We start from the raw sequence: 18,146 nt of genomic DNA, 5'->3' as shown, positions 1-18,146 counted from the left end.
CCTCAATTTCTCTTTCACTTCCAGTGATCCCACTAACACCATCAAAGCAGCTGGCAATTTGTGCTGCCACTGAGAGCTGCTCCTGCACCCAAGTGGCTGGAGCAAGGGAGCTTTTCTGTGGCAGAGAGACTGTCAACCTGGCAGTATGGGACAAGCCATTATGGAGGTACACCATAGCAGCTGGAGAAGGGATTCTTTAAAGTTTCTTGATGAAGGTCATGTAAAATGTTCATGGATTTGGTTGTATTCAAGGGACACTGCAGCATGTGTGTAGGTCACAGATGATACGCTGATTATCCACCTCTACAACAAGTGAGAAAAGGCCTTCAAAAATGTAGGTTGGTAAGACTCAAATTTAATACATTCTGCAGAACGCACTCTTCTTTACATGGAACAACAGACTTAAAACATTAGCAGCAGTTTATGCTGAAGAAACTGTGGCTGAACACCGTACAAAAATTACAGAAGATGGTGCAATGCACAGCCTAATTCTGACACACTCAGCATGGTGGAGCACAGCAGCCCTGGCAGACCCATTACTCCCCATTCAGCAGAGTCACAAACACTTCTTCACTGACAGAAATATTCATCTGCAACGTCCTTAAGATCTACTGGTGTTTGCAACTTGCAGGATTTTCCTGAGAGGAGTAGGAATTAGTGTGTGCCTACATTTGGCAATGTTATTTCATGTCCAAGATAGGTTACAGATAATTTATAAATCTTCCTGAAAAACAATGCTCTTTCTGGAGGTGCTTGTATCTCCTCAACAGCCATGCAACTGGATGGCCCAAGAAATGACTGTCTACAAATAGTTTTATTTTAAAAATAACTTTTTAATATGTATTTCAAAGGCTTATTTACAGTAAGTACAATCATTAACTCTGTTAGGTACACAAGCAGTTGTGCAGATCAGCACACACGTTTAGCTCTCAGGTTAATGTAATTTTAAGCTGCTTACATAGTTCCAAAATTCAAGATTTGTCCCAGCTGACATGGCTCTAACAGGTGTAATCAGAACAAGTTACAGATCAGAATAACATAAAAATCATTCATCAATTCTGTGTCCACACTTAACAAGCTTTCCTTCTAACAATTTACATTGTGCATATCACTGTAACGCATGAGCATGTAACAAGGGCTTCTATCAAAGGTTAGCAGATTCTTTGAAATAGTTGAAACTCGATACACTAAACTCTAGAAAAGAATTTACCTTTTGTCCTGTTTAAAAAATAAAATTATGGCATGTCTTGGCTGCCTTTCAAGTGCCAAATTCAAACCACAGTGCATGCACCCAGCTCCCATTAAAAGCAGTGACAGATGCAAAACACTGTCCATTTGGCCTTCACTAAGTGAAATGGAAAGGAAAAAAGAAGAAAAAAAAAAGAGCAGATTTTGCTAGAGGTTACACAGCAACAGATCCAGAGGTTGAACTCAGGAACCCTGACTACCTCCCCAACATGGTTCTGACAACATCCACTGTGGGAAATTATGACAAACTGGAGATGAGGCAGTGACATTGATTAGAAAGCAGTGACATTATAGTGGGGGGGAGGGGAGGACTGAGGATAACAGATGAAAAATACTGAAAGGTACCATCAGAAAGGAAGTAAGATGATGTGATGCAACAGCAAGCATAAATAACAGGAGGTGCACTGATGAGAGCCATTTTTCAGACATGTTAAACAGCTGATTGTCAAAACATTTTCAGTAAATACACAGACAACATGTTTGCCTCTAGTAGGTGTATTTACTACTGCATACAATGGCCTGAGTGGTAGGCTGATGTTGAGGGAAGACAACTCTTCTCTTTACTCCTCGTCCATCATAGCCCCTAACCACATTTGCAGCTACCTCAAAAATATTATCACAGTGCATTAGTTACTGACTGCACTTGGCAAAACCCACAAGGCAGCTGTGATCAAGCCCTCAGTGTTTTCAAAACTTGAATTACCTTAGATTCCATATAAAAGCTGCAAGACTCGTCAAAGGGTAGACTCTTCAAAAATGCATTGCTGAAGTTGCTGGCACTTACAGCATAAACCAGAAAGGTGCTGTGACTGTCCCAGAATAAGACACCTCACATCTAGGTGCCAGCCAGCAGCTCACCAGTGGAGTCCAGTACAGCCAACATGGCCCTACTTCCCAGGATAGAGGTGGGCTCAGAACAGGAGACTGTAAGGGACATCTGGGACAAAAAGAAGGGAATATGGAAGACAGCAAGAATGGCTATGTCCAACCTCCTGAGCCCTATTTATCCCTTCTGAAATTGCCAAACACTACACTAAGCTGAAAGACCATATGAGATGTTTTTCCCTATTGTTGGCCTATTCTGCATATGCCTGAACAAGGCTAAATCACATCCTTATCCTTAAAATACCAGAAGTGTTCTTCCCAGGCTTCAGATTAAACTACCTCTTAACTAAACCCATCTTCCTGACTACCAAAACGCCTCCTTTCAGGGCTCTATAAAAATCAAAGCTGTCTGACACACTTTATTCCCCCTAACTAGCATTTATCAATGCTTCATTTTTTAAATCTAACTGTTGTGAAACTACTGCTAAAGGGAAAAAATGGGACCCTGGTCTCAGCAGTTGCACCTATGCATCTGGAGAGGGACCAGGCAGAAGTCCTGCTGGTGGCACTGACAAAATGCATCTCTCCAAGGGCACCAGAACAGATGGATCCACAAAACAGAGGGATGAATCCACCCCCATGTCCTACAACAACTCAACATCAGCACTGATCAAATCAGAAGCAAAATGCACACAGAAGAGGTTGCTATGCTTTCTCATCCCTCAGTACCAAGCCTTTTGCATTCCACTTCTCAGCCCAGTCTTGGAAACAGCCATCAACTCTCCACACCCTCCATCACTTGACAACTACAGTCATCTACAGGGATCTGCACCCCTGGAGGGCTGTGTCTCCTGAGGAGGATGCAAGAGGCGGAGAAGGGGCATCATAAGCTGCGGCCACAGATCTGCTCGATGTGGTAGATCTCCTTGGGACAGTCAGCAGACAAAATGAGTGGTGCATCCTCTGTTATCACAACATCATCCTCAATGCGCACACCAATGCCACGAAACCTCTCTGGGGCACTCACATCATCCTCAGGGATATAAATGCCTGAAAGATGGAAGGGAATTAAAAAATACAACACTCTGCAGAACATCTCCTTTCCCATACTGCACCACCATGAGAGCAAGATAAGATTTTCAGCAACATAACATGAGTTTGATCCTGAAATTTTTTAATAAGGAAAGCTACTCTTTCCCCTCATTCATGGCAGTTGGTGGGCAAAGAAAGGGAAGTCTTCCTTAGTGCCTACAGACACTAGCATGTTAATAAAAGCCTCCACAATTACAGCTGGCCTTTCTGCACTTCTTGCTCTCAATGCTATATTCACAAGGATGATTTTAACAATGTTCTGAATAGAGAGAGAGAAAAGCCAAGCATTAAATATCAGTTTCCAGCTGACAGCTCTAAGAAAGAAAGATTCATAGTGAAAAGCCTAATTTGCAAAGCTAAGTTGCAAATGCCTGTAATTGCAGACTGCATTGCTTGAGACTTACACTACCAGTGACTGGTAGTAGTTTAGTCACAGTAACACAGAACACAGCACAAGTGAATTCAGCCTGCTTCTCTGTACTGCAATTGACCTGCGCTGCTGTGGGTCAAACAGTAGCAGTCTGAGGTCTATAGTACTTTGCCTTCTGCTGCACAGACACTTTCTGAGAGTTTACTCTCACAATTTATTACCTTGGTTGTGTCTGGGAGGGAAATAAGGTCTTCTAATACTGTAATCATTTTTAATTTCACCGGAAAGGACCTGAATGCTTTGGTCTGAGGGATCAACTTACTACTCAAAGCAATACTGTTATCCTCAGTGTTGGCATGGTTTTGTTCACCACTGACTGCATCGCTTTTTACCTGGTTCAATGGTTATCACCATGCCTGGCTGGAGCGGGAGCGATCGGGATATATCTGGGGTATCATGAACATCCATGCCCAGGTAATGGCCCACATGATGTGGGCAGTACTTCCGAACAGCCTAGCAGAAGACAAAACAAGTGTCATGGAGGCAGTTAAACCCAGCCCAACCTCTTGTTCCAATACAAAAGATGGAGAGAAAAGACATAATAGTTACATCCTTAACTAGTGACCTTACTGCCATGACTAGGTCACCAGGGGCTGTCTTCCATTTACCAGAACTGGAAGGCCCTCAAAACCCACCCATAGCAGGTGCCTATTATGAGCACATTGCAGACTGCCTTTCCCCCTCACTTAAAAGAACAGCCTAAGCCCATCACCACCTCAGTATGTCAGGCAAGAATTTAGTCTTCAGCTCACTGAGCTTTGCTGCCCCAAACCTTTCCATCCCTTAACCATCCAAGCCCTGCATTGCTCCCATCAGAAGACCCTGACAACCAGAAGCAGCTGCTGCGTGATGTGGCAAAGGGGTCTCCTATGAATGACAGAGTGAATGCTGTGCCGATTTCACTCAGCAGCTACAGCAGAATTTTAATCCGCCTCTACAGGGTACTGACACTGTCTCCGCCCCGCATCATCCTAATCCCCCTCCCTCCAGAGGGGAGCTCCCTGACAGCAGGAATCAAAGAGCTAATTCCTCCTCTGACCCACGCTCCTCACATTTACTGAGTACTGAGCTGCAGACGCTGGTCTCATCTGGCTGTGCTGCCGCCTGCCGAGAGAAACTGGCATGCTAGCCTCCTTTCACAGGCGAGAACTCGTGCTGTTACTGCACTGACACTGTAGGACAATTAACCTGGCACACATCTGTCCTGCTGCTGAAGGGGTAGTTCCATCACTTGGTTCCTCCATCTTCCTTGCACTGGCATCAGCAATTATGCAGGTTTACAGTGAGTGAGACTGGATAAACTTCTCTAACTGCAAATCAATCCTCTTTTATCTGCAGGTTCAGCTCTAAAGCAGACCAGTTTCCCAGTCTTGTTCACCAGGTAGCTCTGTGAATCCCAATACTGACACAAAATGATGCAGAACAGGCAGCAGGTGGAATGATGGAGAAGAATGGGCTGCATCTTTTGGTGACACTGCAGATTTATGCTATGTTAAATAGATCAGAAAACTATGACAGCCTGCAGCCAGGTCTGGACCCAGAATTTTGTGTTAGTGCCAATGTCTCTGCAGGTCCCTTCAGACTGTCTGTACTCTAAAGCTGCATCTACACTAAAAAATAGTGCAGACCACTGGTAACAGATCGCAGAGTGAAATAGCAAGTGCTGAGGAACAAATATTCACACTGTGTACGTATAAGACTAGGGGGTTACTTCAGACCCACTTGTGCGCTAAATGGTTGAAACATATCTTCAAGTTTAGCCTTGTCGAAAAGAAATCCAGTCCTGTGCTGAGACCAGCCCACAAGATGAATTAAAGCACTGTGCATGGTGACAATGAGAAGATACATCTCAAAAGCACACTCCTGAACCAAACTAAAGCCACTAATATAACCCAAGGAGAAAACAGTCAGGCCTAGTAGGGGGAAGCTGGGTAAAAAAACCAAGTACCTTGAAGAAGTGACTCTCAGTGCTGCTGCTCTTTAGAATCCCCAGTTCTTTCAGTTTCTGTCCAATAAGGCTCAACATGAGGCTGTAGATATTTTCTAGACTCATGCCTGGGGAGCAGAGGCTCAGGCAGGACTTCTGGATATCCAGGACAGCCTGATATAGTTCTGCTTGGGGTTTGGTAAACCTGAAAAACATTGAGAAAAGGAACAAGGATATTTCTCACAATGAAACCTCTAACAAGAACCTTTTTTGGGGACAAATTCATTTCAGTGTTGGAGCAGGGTAAGTCAGAAGGGAAAGCAACTGGCTCCTTACATGAAATGCCAGACAAGGCATCACTGCAACATGCCCTTCAATACACTGGGTAGAGGGCAGGGTTTCTCATCTGACAAGCTAACTCTGAAGCAAAGTAAGGCAAAGTTACTGCAGGAAAAAGAATGCACTTGAGCCAAAACATACAGGAAATCAAACACACAACCACAGGGACACTACACCAGTGAATTCACAACTGACAGAGCCATGTACAGGTCAACTAAACTCCTGTTTTCTTACACAGAGTCAGTCACAGCTCAATACACAAATGCCCTCTCTGCACTTTAAGCATGCTGTAATAGCCAAAAATAGCAGTAATCACACATATTCATGCAGTAATTAATGAGGCAGGGGGGAATACAACTAATCTTTCAGTGTGAGAAGCTTACATAATTTGATTACTATGAAGAACCACAGAACGGGACACGTTAAAAACTACTCTCAGAGATTAAACACACATACACTCAATCCATCAATTATTTAAGAGCTTCTCAAAGTTCTTCAAAGCAGCCTTATTGCAGCATACCTTCCATTGACGGGCCAGGTACGTGTGATGTCACTTACGTAGCAGGAAGACTCACATCCACCGTCTAGCAAGACCAGTTCACCATCCTGGAGAATAACAGGAAAAAATGCCCTGTCAGTCAGTCCAGCTATTAACTCAATTGATTTTTCTGTCTGACAGCAGGAAAGGAGATTATGTATTTATTTCTGCAAAGCAGCTGCAAAGATGTGAATTCTTTCTGCAGAACAACACCCCAGGTGCTACTGTTTATAAATAGGCTATTCCAGTTGGATTGTTTCTCTGCAAGGTAGTCTCTGACTGTTAGGCTTGTCTACAGCCTGAACTCTTAACATGCTGATTTCCAAACACTTTGGAGTAAAAAAAAGACATTTTCCTTGAACTATTCTGGGCTCAGAGGCATCAAGTCCCATTCACATCTGGATCACTTACTCCAGCAAATTATATCAGTGACTCCTTTCACTAGAAGTTCTCTGATAGTGACTGAGACAGAAGGGTTTCGCAAAAAGCACATAGATTTCTGAGCTACCCACAAGAACACTAACAGTTAAATATTTAGCCTTGTCACAAGGTAGGAGGACCCAGCAAAATCACTTCTTTGGCAGTGTATCACTACTGTAAATGCACCACTGAATAGCTTGTACCATCTTCCCTGTTCTCTTCTAGGACTTTCTTGACTGCTCTGAGATACACTTCTGAATCTAGCTGGTGTTGAAGAAAAAAAATTTGGAGATCTGAACCTCCAATTCACTTCAGTCAAGTCAAAAACTGTTCCATGTCAATTAAATCACTGACTGCACATCTTCCAAAAAGCCAGTGCCAGACTGCACATCTACAAAAAAGACAACGGGCCAGAACAAAATCACTGCTTTGCCTTCCCTCTTTAAAGGGGCTAAACACAAATAGAGCAGTGAGATCTGTGAAAAGTTTGGATTAAATTCTCTATGGATTTACACTACAAGTAATCCAAGGCCTTTTACAGAGATTCACTCCACAGATCCGTGACTGTGCCAGCAGCCATGATTTGGAATGACAAGGAATAATTCTAGCGTATTAAGGGAAAAAGTAAGCAGTAAAATTTCACTGCTAGCAGTACTTCCATTGCTAGCTACTATCAATATGTACAGTTAAGTGCCACAAACACTTACACAGTAGATAAACTCGCAGTGAGCAGATCTCACTACCCCACTAAATACACAGGCGATTAACTAACTATCCATTTCAATTGTATTTTTAACTTTTTCTGAATAGCTGTTTCAATTCTTTAAGTAAAATATGAAATTATAGCACCTGCCCTCTTCCAAGCAATTAAACAAACTAAGTAACAATTTATTGGCTAAGGGAATTCCGCCTGTGGTTTGATTGTCCAGTAAGTGCCTTATCGTCATGCATCTTGTCCTCTTTCTTTAAAGCTGAGTCCACTGAGTGGTGGACTGAATGAAGACCACATGAGGCCATAAGCAGCCTTCAGATGCCTATATAGCAACAAGATCTGCAGGAAGTAGCACACAAAGGAAAAGAAAGAGTCAAGTTTATGGGTTTAACCTCATACTTAACAGTTTGGGAAAAACAAGTGACAGTCATTTAACTGAACAATTTTAACAGAAGCAACTGGACTTTGCTAACATGAGCATGCCTGACCTTGGATGACAGTACAACAAAGGAGGCTTCTTTCTGCCAAAAGCAGCCTGTCATATCTTTTGTATGTCTGTCTCTGCAGATCATTTCAAGGTCTGCTAGCATGCAAGCTTCAAGAAAAGACAATGCTAGTGGAAACTTTCATCCTGCATTAAGACAGAGGAAAAATATGCTACTCTGAAAAGTGAATCATGAGTAGAGCAGTGGGGGAATACCACTTCTGAAAATACTTATCTGAATCTAAAGGTGTATTGTCAGGAAAGCTGGAGAGGGTTCAATTCAATAATATGAATCTTCAAAATAAAACAAGACACATTAATTTGCCTACAGGCATCTAATCCACCTCTCAACATTTAATGCTCATCCTTTTCCTCCTTGTTCCCCTTCCCTGCTTTGCTGGCCTACATGGACTTCAAAACCCTTTTCAGCTTCGCCAGAGCAGGAACACACTATTGCACCTTATGTTGCAAAGCAAGGCCAAACAACACAAGTGACAGCAGAAGGCCTCCCACAGTGCCTTCATTCCGCCTGCTGCGGTGGTCTCTCGCTTTTGTGAGGCTAGCAACTCACCCAGCACTGCACACTGCTGCACACAGTGTGGGAGCAGACATGCTTGCTAAATGAAGTTGTTTGCAAGTCCTTCCACTGTTCTGCAGCAAGTGCAAAGAGGAGAGAAAGAGACTAGACAGAGAGAAATTAATCTGTCACTGACTGTAAAACTAATCAGGGCAGGATTCCTTTCCCCGCTCACTTGAAAATACATATTTAAGAGTTTGATCTGGTCAGTGAAAACAAGAGCAGCTAGAGGATACATATGGGGACAGTGTGCCACAGCACTGCATTTTAAGTTACTGGACAACATATGGTTTACCTTGATGAGCTGATTGTTCTTCACATAGTGCAAAGTGTTTGATCTGTTGCCACCAGCAACAACAGGGGGGTATGCCAAGATGTCAGCACCACGAGCCCGGCACTCAAATTCAAACTGAAATAACATTCAGAGAGGAGGAGTCCGTTAGTGCTGATTCAGGTGATTAACTGCCATGAGGCTATCATAATTCATGTCCTGCAACTGTTTTCTTAATTTGTACAACAAAAAGTGAGTTCGCTAAATGAAAGCAGCATTGAAGGTTTTCCAAGAACACTTGGAGAAAAAAATACAAAACTATCTGCTCTTCAAGAGAGTGTTTTAAGTTTGCATCTGGTCTCATGGAAGCTCTTTCTGGTGCAAGCTGTTCAATACCTTATCAAACATCCATTCTGTTGTCATTAAGTCCAGGTGAGGATTCGTTTTTATATAAAGTAATGCTCTTAGGTGCCATACAACTTTGTGAATTTTCAAAGATCCTAAATGTTAGCATGACAGCAGTCATTTTTTGCTGTTGTCTTTTAAAATTACAAAGTACCAGCATATTTACAGCAGTATCTCTTTTCATGACTCTTTGAACTACAAAGGTCAGAAAGCAGGCACTACCTTGATGTCCGAGGGACAAAAAAAAAAAAAGGCACTGTAAGCCTCAAGATCTTTACCTTTCTTGTGTGGTGAACCTGATGAAAGCATGAAAATGAATAAACTTGTATCTATAAAGACCATCTATATTCTCAATATTTTAATAACATGTCTTCTCTATAATTACCAAAATCACATGGGACAGAACACTCCAAGATGCCTACACGTAGTAGGTTTTATGATCCTGATCTGGAGTCAAAATTTGATCTGTAAAATACACTTTAATTAAAATAATTTCCTTTACAAGTCAGTACTTGTACTCAGTGCCATGTCAGCACAGGCCCATCTATGTTATAACAGAGTGTCAAATCCTGCTGACGTTTCTCAAACAGGCATCTTGCAGCAATTCCTTACAAAATTCCTTACCAAATGCGCAGGCCAGTAAGTCCTTATTTTGTAACTGAGAGGCATCTACACTGCTTCAAGACAGCTGTGGTAATCTGATGTAGTAGGAGGCTAGAGTCAAGAGAAGCAGGCTTTACAAATAGGTGTTATAACTACTTACATTCTGTACAACAGAACTGTATTATAGGATAAGACAACAACTATGTCTCTGTTTCACAGGTTTTGTATGTAACGACAGTAGAAAAAGACATCAATAGCAGATAAACTTAAGACAATCACTATTCCTTCAATAAGAGTACGGAAAGTGCGGCTGAAGAATTCCTCGCACTGAGTTTTCTGTGTGTCATAGAACTACAAGAGTTGGGTAAAGGACAAATCTGCTACAGTGGGAGGCACGTGATAGAGATCTGACACTTCTAGTCTCCTGGAAGGATAAACAACATCCAACCCTTCATCGCACCTGCAACCATGAAGTACTCACCTTTGCATACAGAAAGGCTTCATCCACTGGGGATTTGCTGGCAAACATGGTCTCCATGAAAGCCTATGAAAAAGAAGGACCTTTCAGTTAGTAAAGGAGCCTGAACTTGAGGGAAGTTATTTTTTTTTTTACCTGCTGTCTTTTGAGAAAGGCCTAAAAACAGCTGGGTCAGAACACAGGAACCAGAGGCAGCTGAAAATGCAGAGTGTGGTCAAGACTAGAACTAATTAAGCTCTGTTCCCTGTGAAACTGTATTTAGGGGCTGACTGTGGTTTTCGAAAAAGGATTAGATGATTGAAGCTGATCCCATAGGTTGGCATTTTACAAGTTGTCTCACCTATGGATTCCCTCACTATGAGTGCCTTATGCAGCTTTTCTTTCAGAGAAGGACAAGCTGTGCCTCTCTCTTCTATTTGGTTATTTTAATAATACTTACAAACATAATTGCATTTGAGGTATCTGTCAGATTTGTTTAAAACTGGCCAATGAGTTCAAATGGCATTTGAGAGAAAAGTGGGAATACGGAGACATACACAGGCAATGTGTTCACAAAAATCCTGTTTCCTCAAAATCAACAGGAAGAAAATGGCGTAGGGAAGAAGAGGAGAAGCTGGGAAGAGAGTGAAGAGGCCCCTATTCCTGAATAGATATTGCTCTTAAACAAAGTTGAACAGCTGCTGGCTTGTCTTTGCTAGAGTTACACTAATTGAGAGAAGCTGGTAGTCCAAGCAGTCTTCCTGTTTCTCTTTGTCATGGGGAGGGAGCTGAGCCCAGCCAGTGGTTGAGATACAGCAGTTCAGTAACAGATTAGATCAAAGCTATCCTTCCAACCCATGCCACCCCACCAACAGCCCTCTTCCCTTTCTTCTTTAAAGGAATGCACTGGTTCATTTGCAGAGCACACGACCCCATACCTCTGCTGTCACCCGTCCAGCTATCTTCATCCTTTCAATCTCTGCAGGAGATTTGATCAACCGAAGGTTTTGCACCAGATGTCGGATACCCTGGATGTGGTTTTTGTTCCGAGCTTTTATCTCAGCCAGGGGCTGCATGTAGTCAGAGTGCAGCTCTGTATGCACTGGTTTGGTCAAGTCGTACCAAACAATGTTTGACTCACCTGGAATACAAACCAAAAGCTGACACAGATGAAAATAAAGCTAGAAATATCCTCCCCACACTGAACAAACCTTGCTTCTCCTAAACTAGACCTGCTGGCATATTTGAGAAATTAATTTCCTCTGAATTTGCATTTACAGACCACATAGACACTTCCACTGTTACATGATACTAGCAATCTCTTCAAAATCTGGAAGATTACCAATTCATAGCATGTAGCTTGAATACATGTGCCTTGCACAGATCTATTCAGAGTTTGCAGATCAAAGTTGCGCTCGTGTAAGCTAAGTAGCCATTGCACTGCAGCGGTGCATGTTCTGAACTGTTCTCTCATTTAGCCTGTCCCACCTGACGCTGTAAGACAATTTCCCTTTTACCCATCACATGGAATTGGGCTCATTATCAACTATGCTTCAGAATATCTTTGGGGAACAACTGGTTATTTCAGCCATTCAGAGAAGATGAACTTACTGAGGACAAACATATTTACCTATGTGGAAATGTATTTAGAACATCAGACTTAGCACTCACATTCTCCCCACACAGCATTTTAAATGGGCATGAGTAGAAAAGCCATGCTGAGTCACAGCTAATGTCCACCTAGGCCCTCCTCCTTTGGTGACAGTAGCCATCAGCAGATGCTTACAAAGAGTCTCTAATAAACAAGGCATTTATGAAAGAATATTTCCCTTAGCACATCCTCCCCACTTCTGGTTTCTTCATTTCAAGGCTGCATCTTCATAACAGCAATTAACTGCTTTTCATGGACCTCTCCCCCACACAACTAAAACTTTCTGAATCCATTTATACTTTTGACATTCCAAACTTTCCATGAATGATTTACAACTTAAAAGATGTCAAAACCTGCCATGTGATTATTTCATTCACTGTTCCCTTTGTTTGTAAATTATGAAAAATAGCAATCATTCTTACTCATCCTCTCTGTGCTTTCCATAACCACATACATCTCTCATACCTTACTTTCTGTTTTTCCTTTTTCAAACTGAGCAGGTTTTGTCCAGCATGTATCTCACACACACTCCATACTTTTGAACATCCTTGTTGACCTTTCTGTGACTTTTCTACTTTCGATATATCCTTTTTTGAAACAAAATAACTAGAATATGACGTGGTATTTAAGACTCCTGAACTCACTCTATTTATTTGTGTGATCTGCCAAGCACCTGCCCTTTTTATATTGTCATAAGCCTTCGGTTTCATTTTATAATGCATTCAAGTTCACCCTGGATTATAAATATTGAGGCTACGTGGTGATACTAGGTGCAGAGGCACAAGTCTAAAGGACAGCAGTGTTCATATTTCAAGAGTAAGTCAACATCTAGCTAAAAAAGGTGAGTGAACTAACAATCTCCCTGTGTGGATCATTTTCCAGGTCTATTATGAATAAAATACCTTCAAGTTTCCTATACTTCATCTGGTTCTGGCTCTGTCTGCAAAAAGATACGACTAGAACAGCAACGTTTTGTGATGCTCTCTTGCTTATCCTGTTCCTTACACTTCACCGATGTGCATGCTGGCATTCACATGGGTACACAAGAAATTCAGAGGGGAGGAAATACTATTACTTTCAAAACTACAATTCCATTGGTGGCCCTCAAGAAGCTAACAAGAATTTCCAAATGTCTTTGTCATACCGTCACACCCCCGGCAACTCCCCAGGTTCATGATAGTCTTGAACTGGTGTCACAGACCACCTTCCAAATCCATACCATTCAGACCTTGCAAACCGCCTCTCCTCTCATTTCCCCTCCATCTTTTGTTACCTTTCAGCTTGGCCACCAAGGGTCTGAACTCCTCGATAGTGTAAGCTTCATCTACTCCTGTGAGAGCAATTGCTCCATCCGTGCCTGATCTGGGCCCGTCCCACAGCTCTCGGCTTGGATCTCTCCGGGGCACAAAAAGTATGGATTTGTGAGAGGGTAGCGCTTTTCCAGGAATGCTCTGGAGCACCAGGATGCTGTCAGGCTCCTGGAACCCACAGAGATACAGGAAGTTAGTGTCCTGGTGGAAAACGTAGGGGATGTCATTGCTCATGTAGTACGTGGGGTTGGACAGCAGAATCACTGTGTGGTCCAATCCATCCCAGCCATGGGCTTCCTTCTGGATCAGTGCCATCAGTTTGTGTCGGCGAAGGGCATATTCCACCTGTGACAGTCCTGGAGTTACCTCTCCTACAAATACAAAACAAATCAGATTGAGAAATTCAAGGCACTTGTGATATTTTACTAGTCACATGCCCGATTTCCGCCTACTCCTTGATGCTTTCATATGCATGGCTTCATTGTGGTCCCTCATTAGCCTTTCCATTGCTCTCTCATCCATCACTTCAGCTTCCATCCCTATAGCACATCCTTACTCAATCTGCTCCTCCATCATGCAAAGACAGAAATTTAACAAATTGGATTTTCTGTTACGTATTTCTGCGCAAAAACAGAAATCAAAAAAACCTGGTAGAATTAGTCAAACATCCAAAACAGATGGATGTTTTCAGAAAGACATCTAAAAAAAGGGTAAGGGGCAACGCAAACTGGACTTTGACTGCTGAAAACTGATGAGTTTTACAGCATGTGGACATTGAACAGAAGATTACCTCCTGAGGCTGAGCATTAATTTCCTCAGATAAAGCTAGAATGTCTATTCAAATACACACTAAGTCAACTCATAAAGTAAGCAGTTCTAAACCATAAGGGGCGGATTGAGTGTTACACTACTAGGAGATCAGGCAGAAATGCAGAGGTCAGAGAGTCTAACCAGTCACAAGATTCCAGGCAGAAACAAACTACGAACTGCACGCTGGCATCAGATTCTGAGTAAGAGAAGGAATCTTCTGCAGGGCAGATGTAGCTTTTCTCAATAATTAACAATACAAAATTTTCCAAAGTTAAATACTATAATGACTCTAACTAAACAAATGATCTCTTAGATGAAAGTACATTCTAAACCACTCCAGTCATGGATATGAAGTACAGCAATCAAGATACTCATGAAAACCAGACTGAAGTTGAAAGAACAATCAACAACAGGTTAAGTATGTATTTTTAAAAATGTGAGACTCCTTAACTTTGATTTAAAGTAATACATAAACCTTAACCAGCACTTTGGATAATAACCCTAATTTAACATAGATTGCATTTTCATACTGTTAACCTTCTGCTTTCATAATCTTTTCTTCCTCTTCAATGCAGTGACAATTCTAGAATAAAAACTGAAATATTACTTGTACTGTAAGTGGATTCTTGCATGGGTGGGGTGGGAGGGGAAAGTTCTATCCAGAATGGTTTTCCTTGACAAAAGACAGTTTAAGAAAGTCACATATGTTGTATTTGCATTAAACTTTATGCCTTTTCAACATCATACATCCCCAACACCTATTTGGTGTAAAAGTTGGGGGTTTTTTTAAGAAAAAACCAAAACTACCAAATTCGTTTTACTCTGTAGATCTTGAAATGACAGAGAACACATAAACTGTTTTAATATAATCTGGCCCCATATTTCCTATGCTCCTCTGCATTCCAGTCAGCTTTCTAACTACCACAAACAGTCCACTGAAGTTTAGAAGCTGCAGTAGGGTGGAACATGGGAATCCCATTTGTCTCCTGACTGCAAGGCCTGGAAATTCTCTTTGCCTTAAAGGCATTTACATTTTAAAACAATAATCACAATAAAAAAATGTTGTATTATTTTAAGGAAAACACCACTCCTTCATTAAACTGAAAATTGATACAGGCAGCTAGAATCAATCTCCAGTTTCAGCTGTGAGTACTTTTAAAGTGTCAACGTCATTGACTGTGAGCTGTTAATCAGTGCCCTGAGCAACCTCTAGTATTGAAGTTAGCTCACCTTTGAGCAGGGGTGGACCTAATAACTTCCTGAGGTCCCTTCTGACCCAAGCTATTTTACAGTTAAATATGTAAGTGCATGGTTATATGGTCATCTGTTCTCTCTGTATATCTATCTATGGAAAAAGAACACAGAACCAGAATGTCTTCCTGGACAAATTCTTGAATGTATTTTTACTTCTTTTTTTTTTTTTTAGATTTAATCATGGTCATCTCATTCCTACATGCTCATTTTCATTGATCTCATAACACTGCGCAACCTCAGCGCTTCTTTCATTGGTGCCTTCTAGCTTTAGAGTCTCAAGTCTTTTCTTCTTCTTTTCCTCACAGTTTGAATACTCTCCTGAAAAGATCATGTTCTTCAGATGAGTGTCATCCAACTCTCAGTAAGCCTCTCCCTGATGTTCTTTTCTGAACGACACCTTTATTTTGTGGCCCACAAGACACTGGATATGAAGCATTCTAGCAGCTTGCACAAAGGACTCCCCCTTCATATAAACTGTATTGTATTTGCAGGACAGTGAGCTCCCAAAGATGCTCATGAAAGGTCTACAGTACCCAAGGGTCACCAAGCACTCCATGAGAAAAAGGTAAAAATCTTACATGTGAAGCCTATTTTTTGAATCAGTATAATCTCAGACAAGGTAATTAACTACTAAATATAATTACTGCCATTACTGCCTAATGAAGTTAATCATAAACATCTGAAATCATGGACATCTGTATGATACAGCAAATCAATACTCTGTCCTAAACATCTTAGAAACAGGCAAGAAAGAATACCAATGATCAGCTCATACAGGACCTGAACCTAACCTGGTTTGAGAAGGTGTGGGTGTGTAAAGGGGCTGGGCTGGCCCAAATACCGGTTTGGAATCTTCTTCTGCTGGGCAGGCTGGATGGAATATCTTCGGAGAGCACATGACTTGCAAACTAGAGGAAAAGAAATGCACCATGTCAAGGCAAAAGACCTTTCCAGTTAGCAAATGGCAGAATTATACTCCAGTCATCTGACTCTTAGTAGTATTCACCCAGCTTATATGACATAAATATCCCTCCTTAACTTCTCAATTAGTCGTGTACCGTATTAGTTTATGAAACAACACGCACACAACTCGACTAATCATCAAATATTAATAAAACAGATGGAAAGAAATTAACATATGCTAAACCTGACAATACAGCAAGAAAACCCAGAAAGCTATGTTGGTTTGCACATGCCTGATTCCTACACTTGGTGCTCTCCCTCCATGTCTTCCCTCACTGCAGGGCTTAAAGCACAATACCTGTATATTGTCTTTTCTTGACTATGTCTTCAAAAATACCACTCATATGGAACAATTATACAGTTTTCAAGTCCTTTCCAGTTCTTTTCTTTTACTAATAATGCCACAAAGACGACCTAAAACACCACAGAATTTTGCAGTGGTGCAATTTTTTTTTCTGTATGAAAGATACTCAGAGTCCCTGTTTATGTATTTAACTTACTTGACAGTAGCATTAGCTAAATTGAAAACAGTTCCACAAAAGTATACAGTTATGTATCCCTTTTCCAAACCCACACACAGCCAAAGCAGACACATTTTAAAGAGAATTACAAGTGTGCATTTATGAGCTGGGGTGTACATGTTAATTCAAAATCTAAAATTAAATATCATTGTCACGCACTTTACCAACTGTGGTAAAGGCAGTCAGCCTTTTGCAGCTGAAGAATTACATGTGCCTAGATACAAATCGTCAGACACATGGAAGGAGATGGTAATCAGTTTCCCAACATTCACCAGTTTACGTTTTGGAAACTGGTTCTTTTATGTCGCTTACTATGCGCCTACTACAAAATCAATTCATGCTGCTATAGCATGGCACTGGATTCCTTAGAACAAATGATAATCAAATCTTCACTAGCATAGACAAACACAACACAAGCAAAACAGCTACCTGCCTTTCAGGGATCCGAGACTCAGAGACTTACAGCAAAACATATGGACCATGAATTTTCTGTGGGAGTCAGTATGATTAGCCACTAATTGAAGGTTACTTATGCATGTAACTGATAGTTGTTAACATAAAGCATTGACTATGTGATGACTGACTTGAGTAACAGGCTGGAGACGCAGACAGTGAGATATAAATACAGCTTTTTGTGCAGTTTAAAAAGAGTGTTTTCACTGTTTTTCTCCACCTACACGTAAGACAAACAGAATAGCTTGCAACGAGACGAGAGAACACAACAGGCATTAAATAAAGCAGTATTTCGAAGACAGCAAGGAGCTTTCCACATCGTTAGCTTTATTTTTCAAACAAGCCGTTCATTCCCTCAGATTCGGCTATATTGGGGCTCCAGTTTGGCTGCCGGAGAGAGTCGCCTTCCCACGACCCTCGCACACGCAGCTAAACCGACGCGCGCGGGGGGGGCGGCTGCCTCACTGCTGGCCCACCCCTGAGCGCCGCCACGGTGCCGGGGGAGAGGGAAAGGCTCCGAGCGGCGAGAAGGCTGAGCGTGCCCCAGGCAGCCGGTTACTCGAGCCGGGGCCCGGCGGCCCCGAGCGGGGCTGCGCCGCTGAGGGGAAACGAGGCGCGTGGGGGGAGGAGTCTCTGACCTGAGAAGCCGCGCCAGCCCCTCACCGCCGCTACAAGCCTCCGGCCCGAAAGGCGCGACATATCCGAGCGACGCGGCTAGCGCGGGGCCCACCGGCCCGCCCCCCCCCCCCCGCTGCGGCCCGCACGTGGACGGGCCTTCCCCCGCTGCGGCGCCCGGCGCTGACACCATCAACGGGCGCCAGCGCCCGGCACCGCCCGCCTCTCCTCGCCGCCAATG

General features: G+C 42.4%; 1 protein-coding gene across 1 annotated transcript; it reads right to left on the bottom strand.

The window, feature by feature from the left end:
* Positions 1–483: 483 nt before the first annotated feature.
* Positions 484–18,027, bottom strand: XPNPEP3 (X-prolyl aminopeptidase 3). Its single transcript, XM_074902545.1, has 10 exons — positions 17,929–18,027; positions 16,145–16,261; positions 13,253–13,660; positions 11,267–11,469; positions 10,353–10,415; positions 8,888–9,001; positions 6,382–6,467; positions 5,544–5,727; positions 3,928–4,048; positions 484–3,123 (listed from the first exon to the last, which is right to left on the bottom strand). Exons 1-10 carry the CDS (start codon positions 17,987–17,989, stop codon positions 2,957–2,959), a joined length of 1,524 nt encoding a protein of 507 aa, XP_074758646.1. The 5' UTR covers positions 17,990–18,027; the 3' UTR covers positions 484–2,956.
* Between the last annotated feature and the right edge of the window lie 119 nt (positions 18,028–18,146).

The sequence above is a fragment of the Athene noctua genome, chromosome 3 (assembly GCF_965140245.1).
Source record: "Athene noctua chromosome 3, bAthNoc1.hap1.1, whole genome shotgun sequence".
Lineage (NCBI taxonomy): Eukaryota > Metazoa > Chordata > Aves > Strigiformes > Strigidae > Athene > Athene noctua.
This window is presented reverse-complemented; position numbering and strand designations above follow the sequence as displayed.

Excerpts from the sequence above, each read along its gene's own strand:
- XPNPEP3 (XM_074902545.1), bottom strand. The coding sequence starts at position 17,989 with ATGTCGCGCCTTTCGGGCCGGAGGCTTGTAGCGGCGGTGAGGGGCTGG. Across the intron at positions 10,416-11,266 it reads CTGGACGGGTGACAGCAGAG|GCTTTCATGGAGACCATGTT; the intron begins GTATGGGGTCGT and ends TCTTTTTCATAG. Across the intron at positions 6,468-8,887 it reads AGAACAATCAGCTCATCAAG|GATGGTGAACTGGTCTTGCT; the intron begins GTAAACCATATG and ends GTTATTCTCCAG.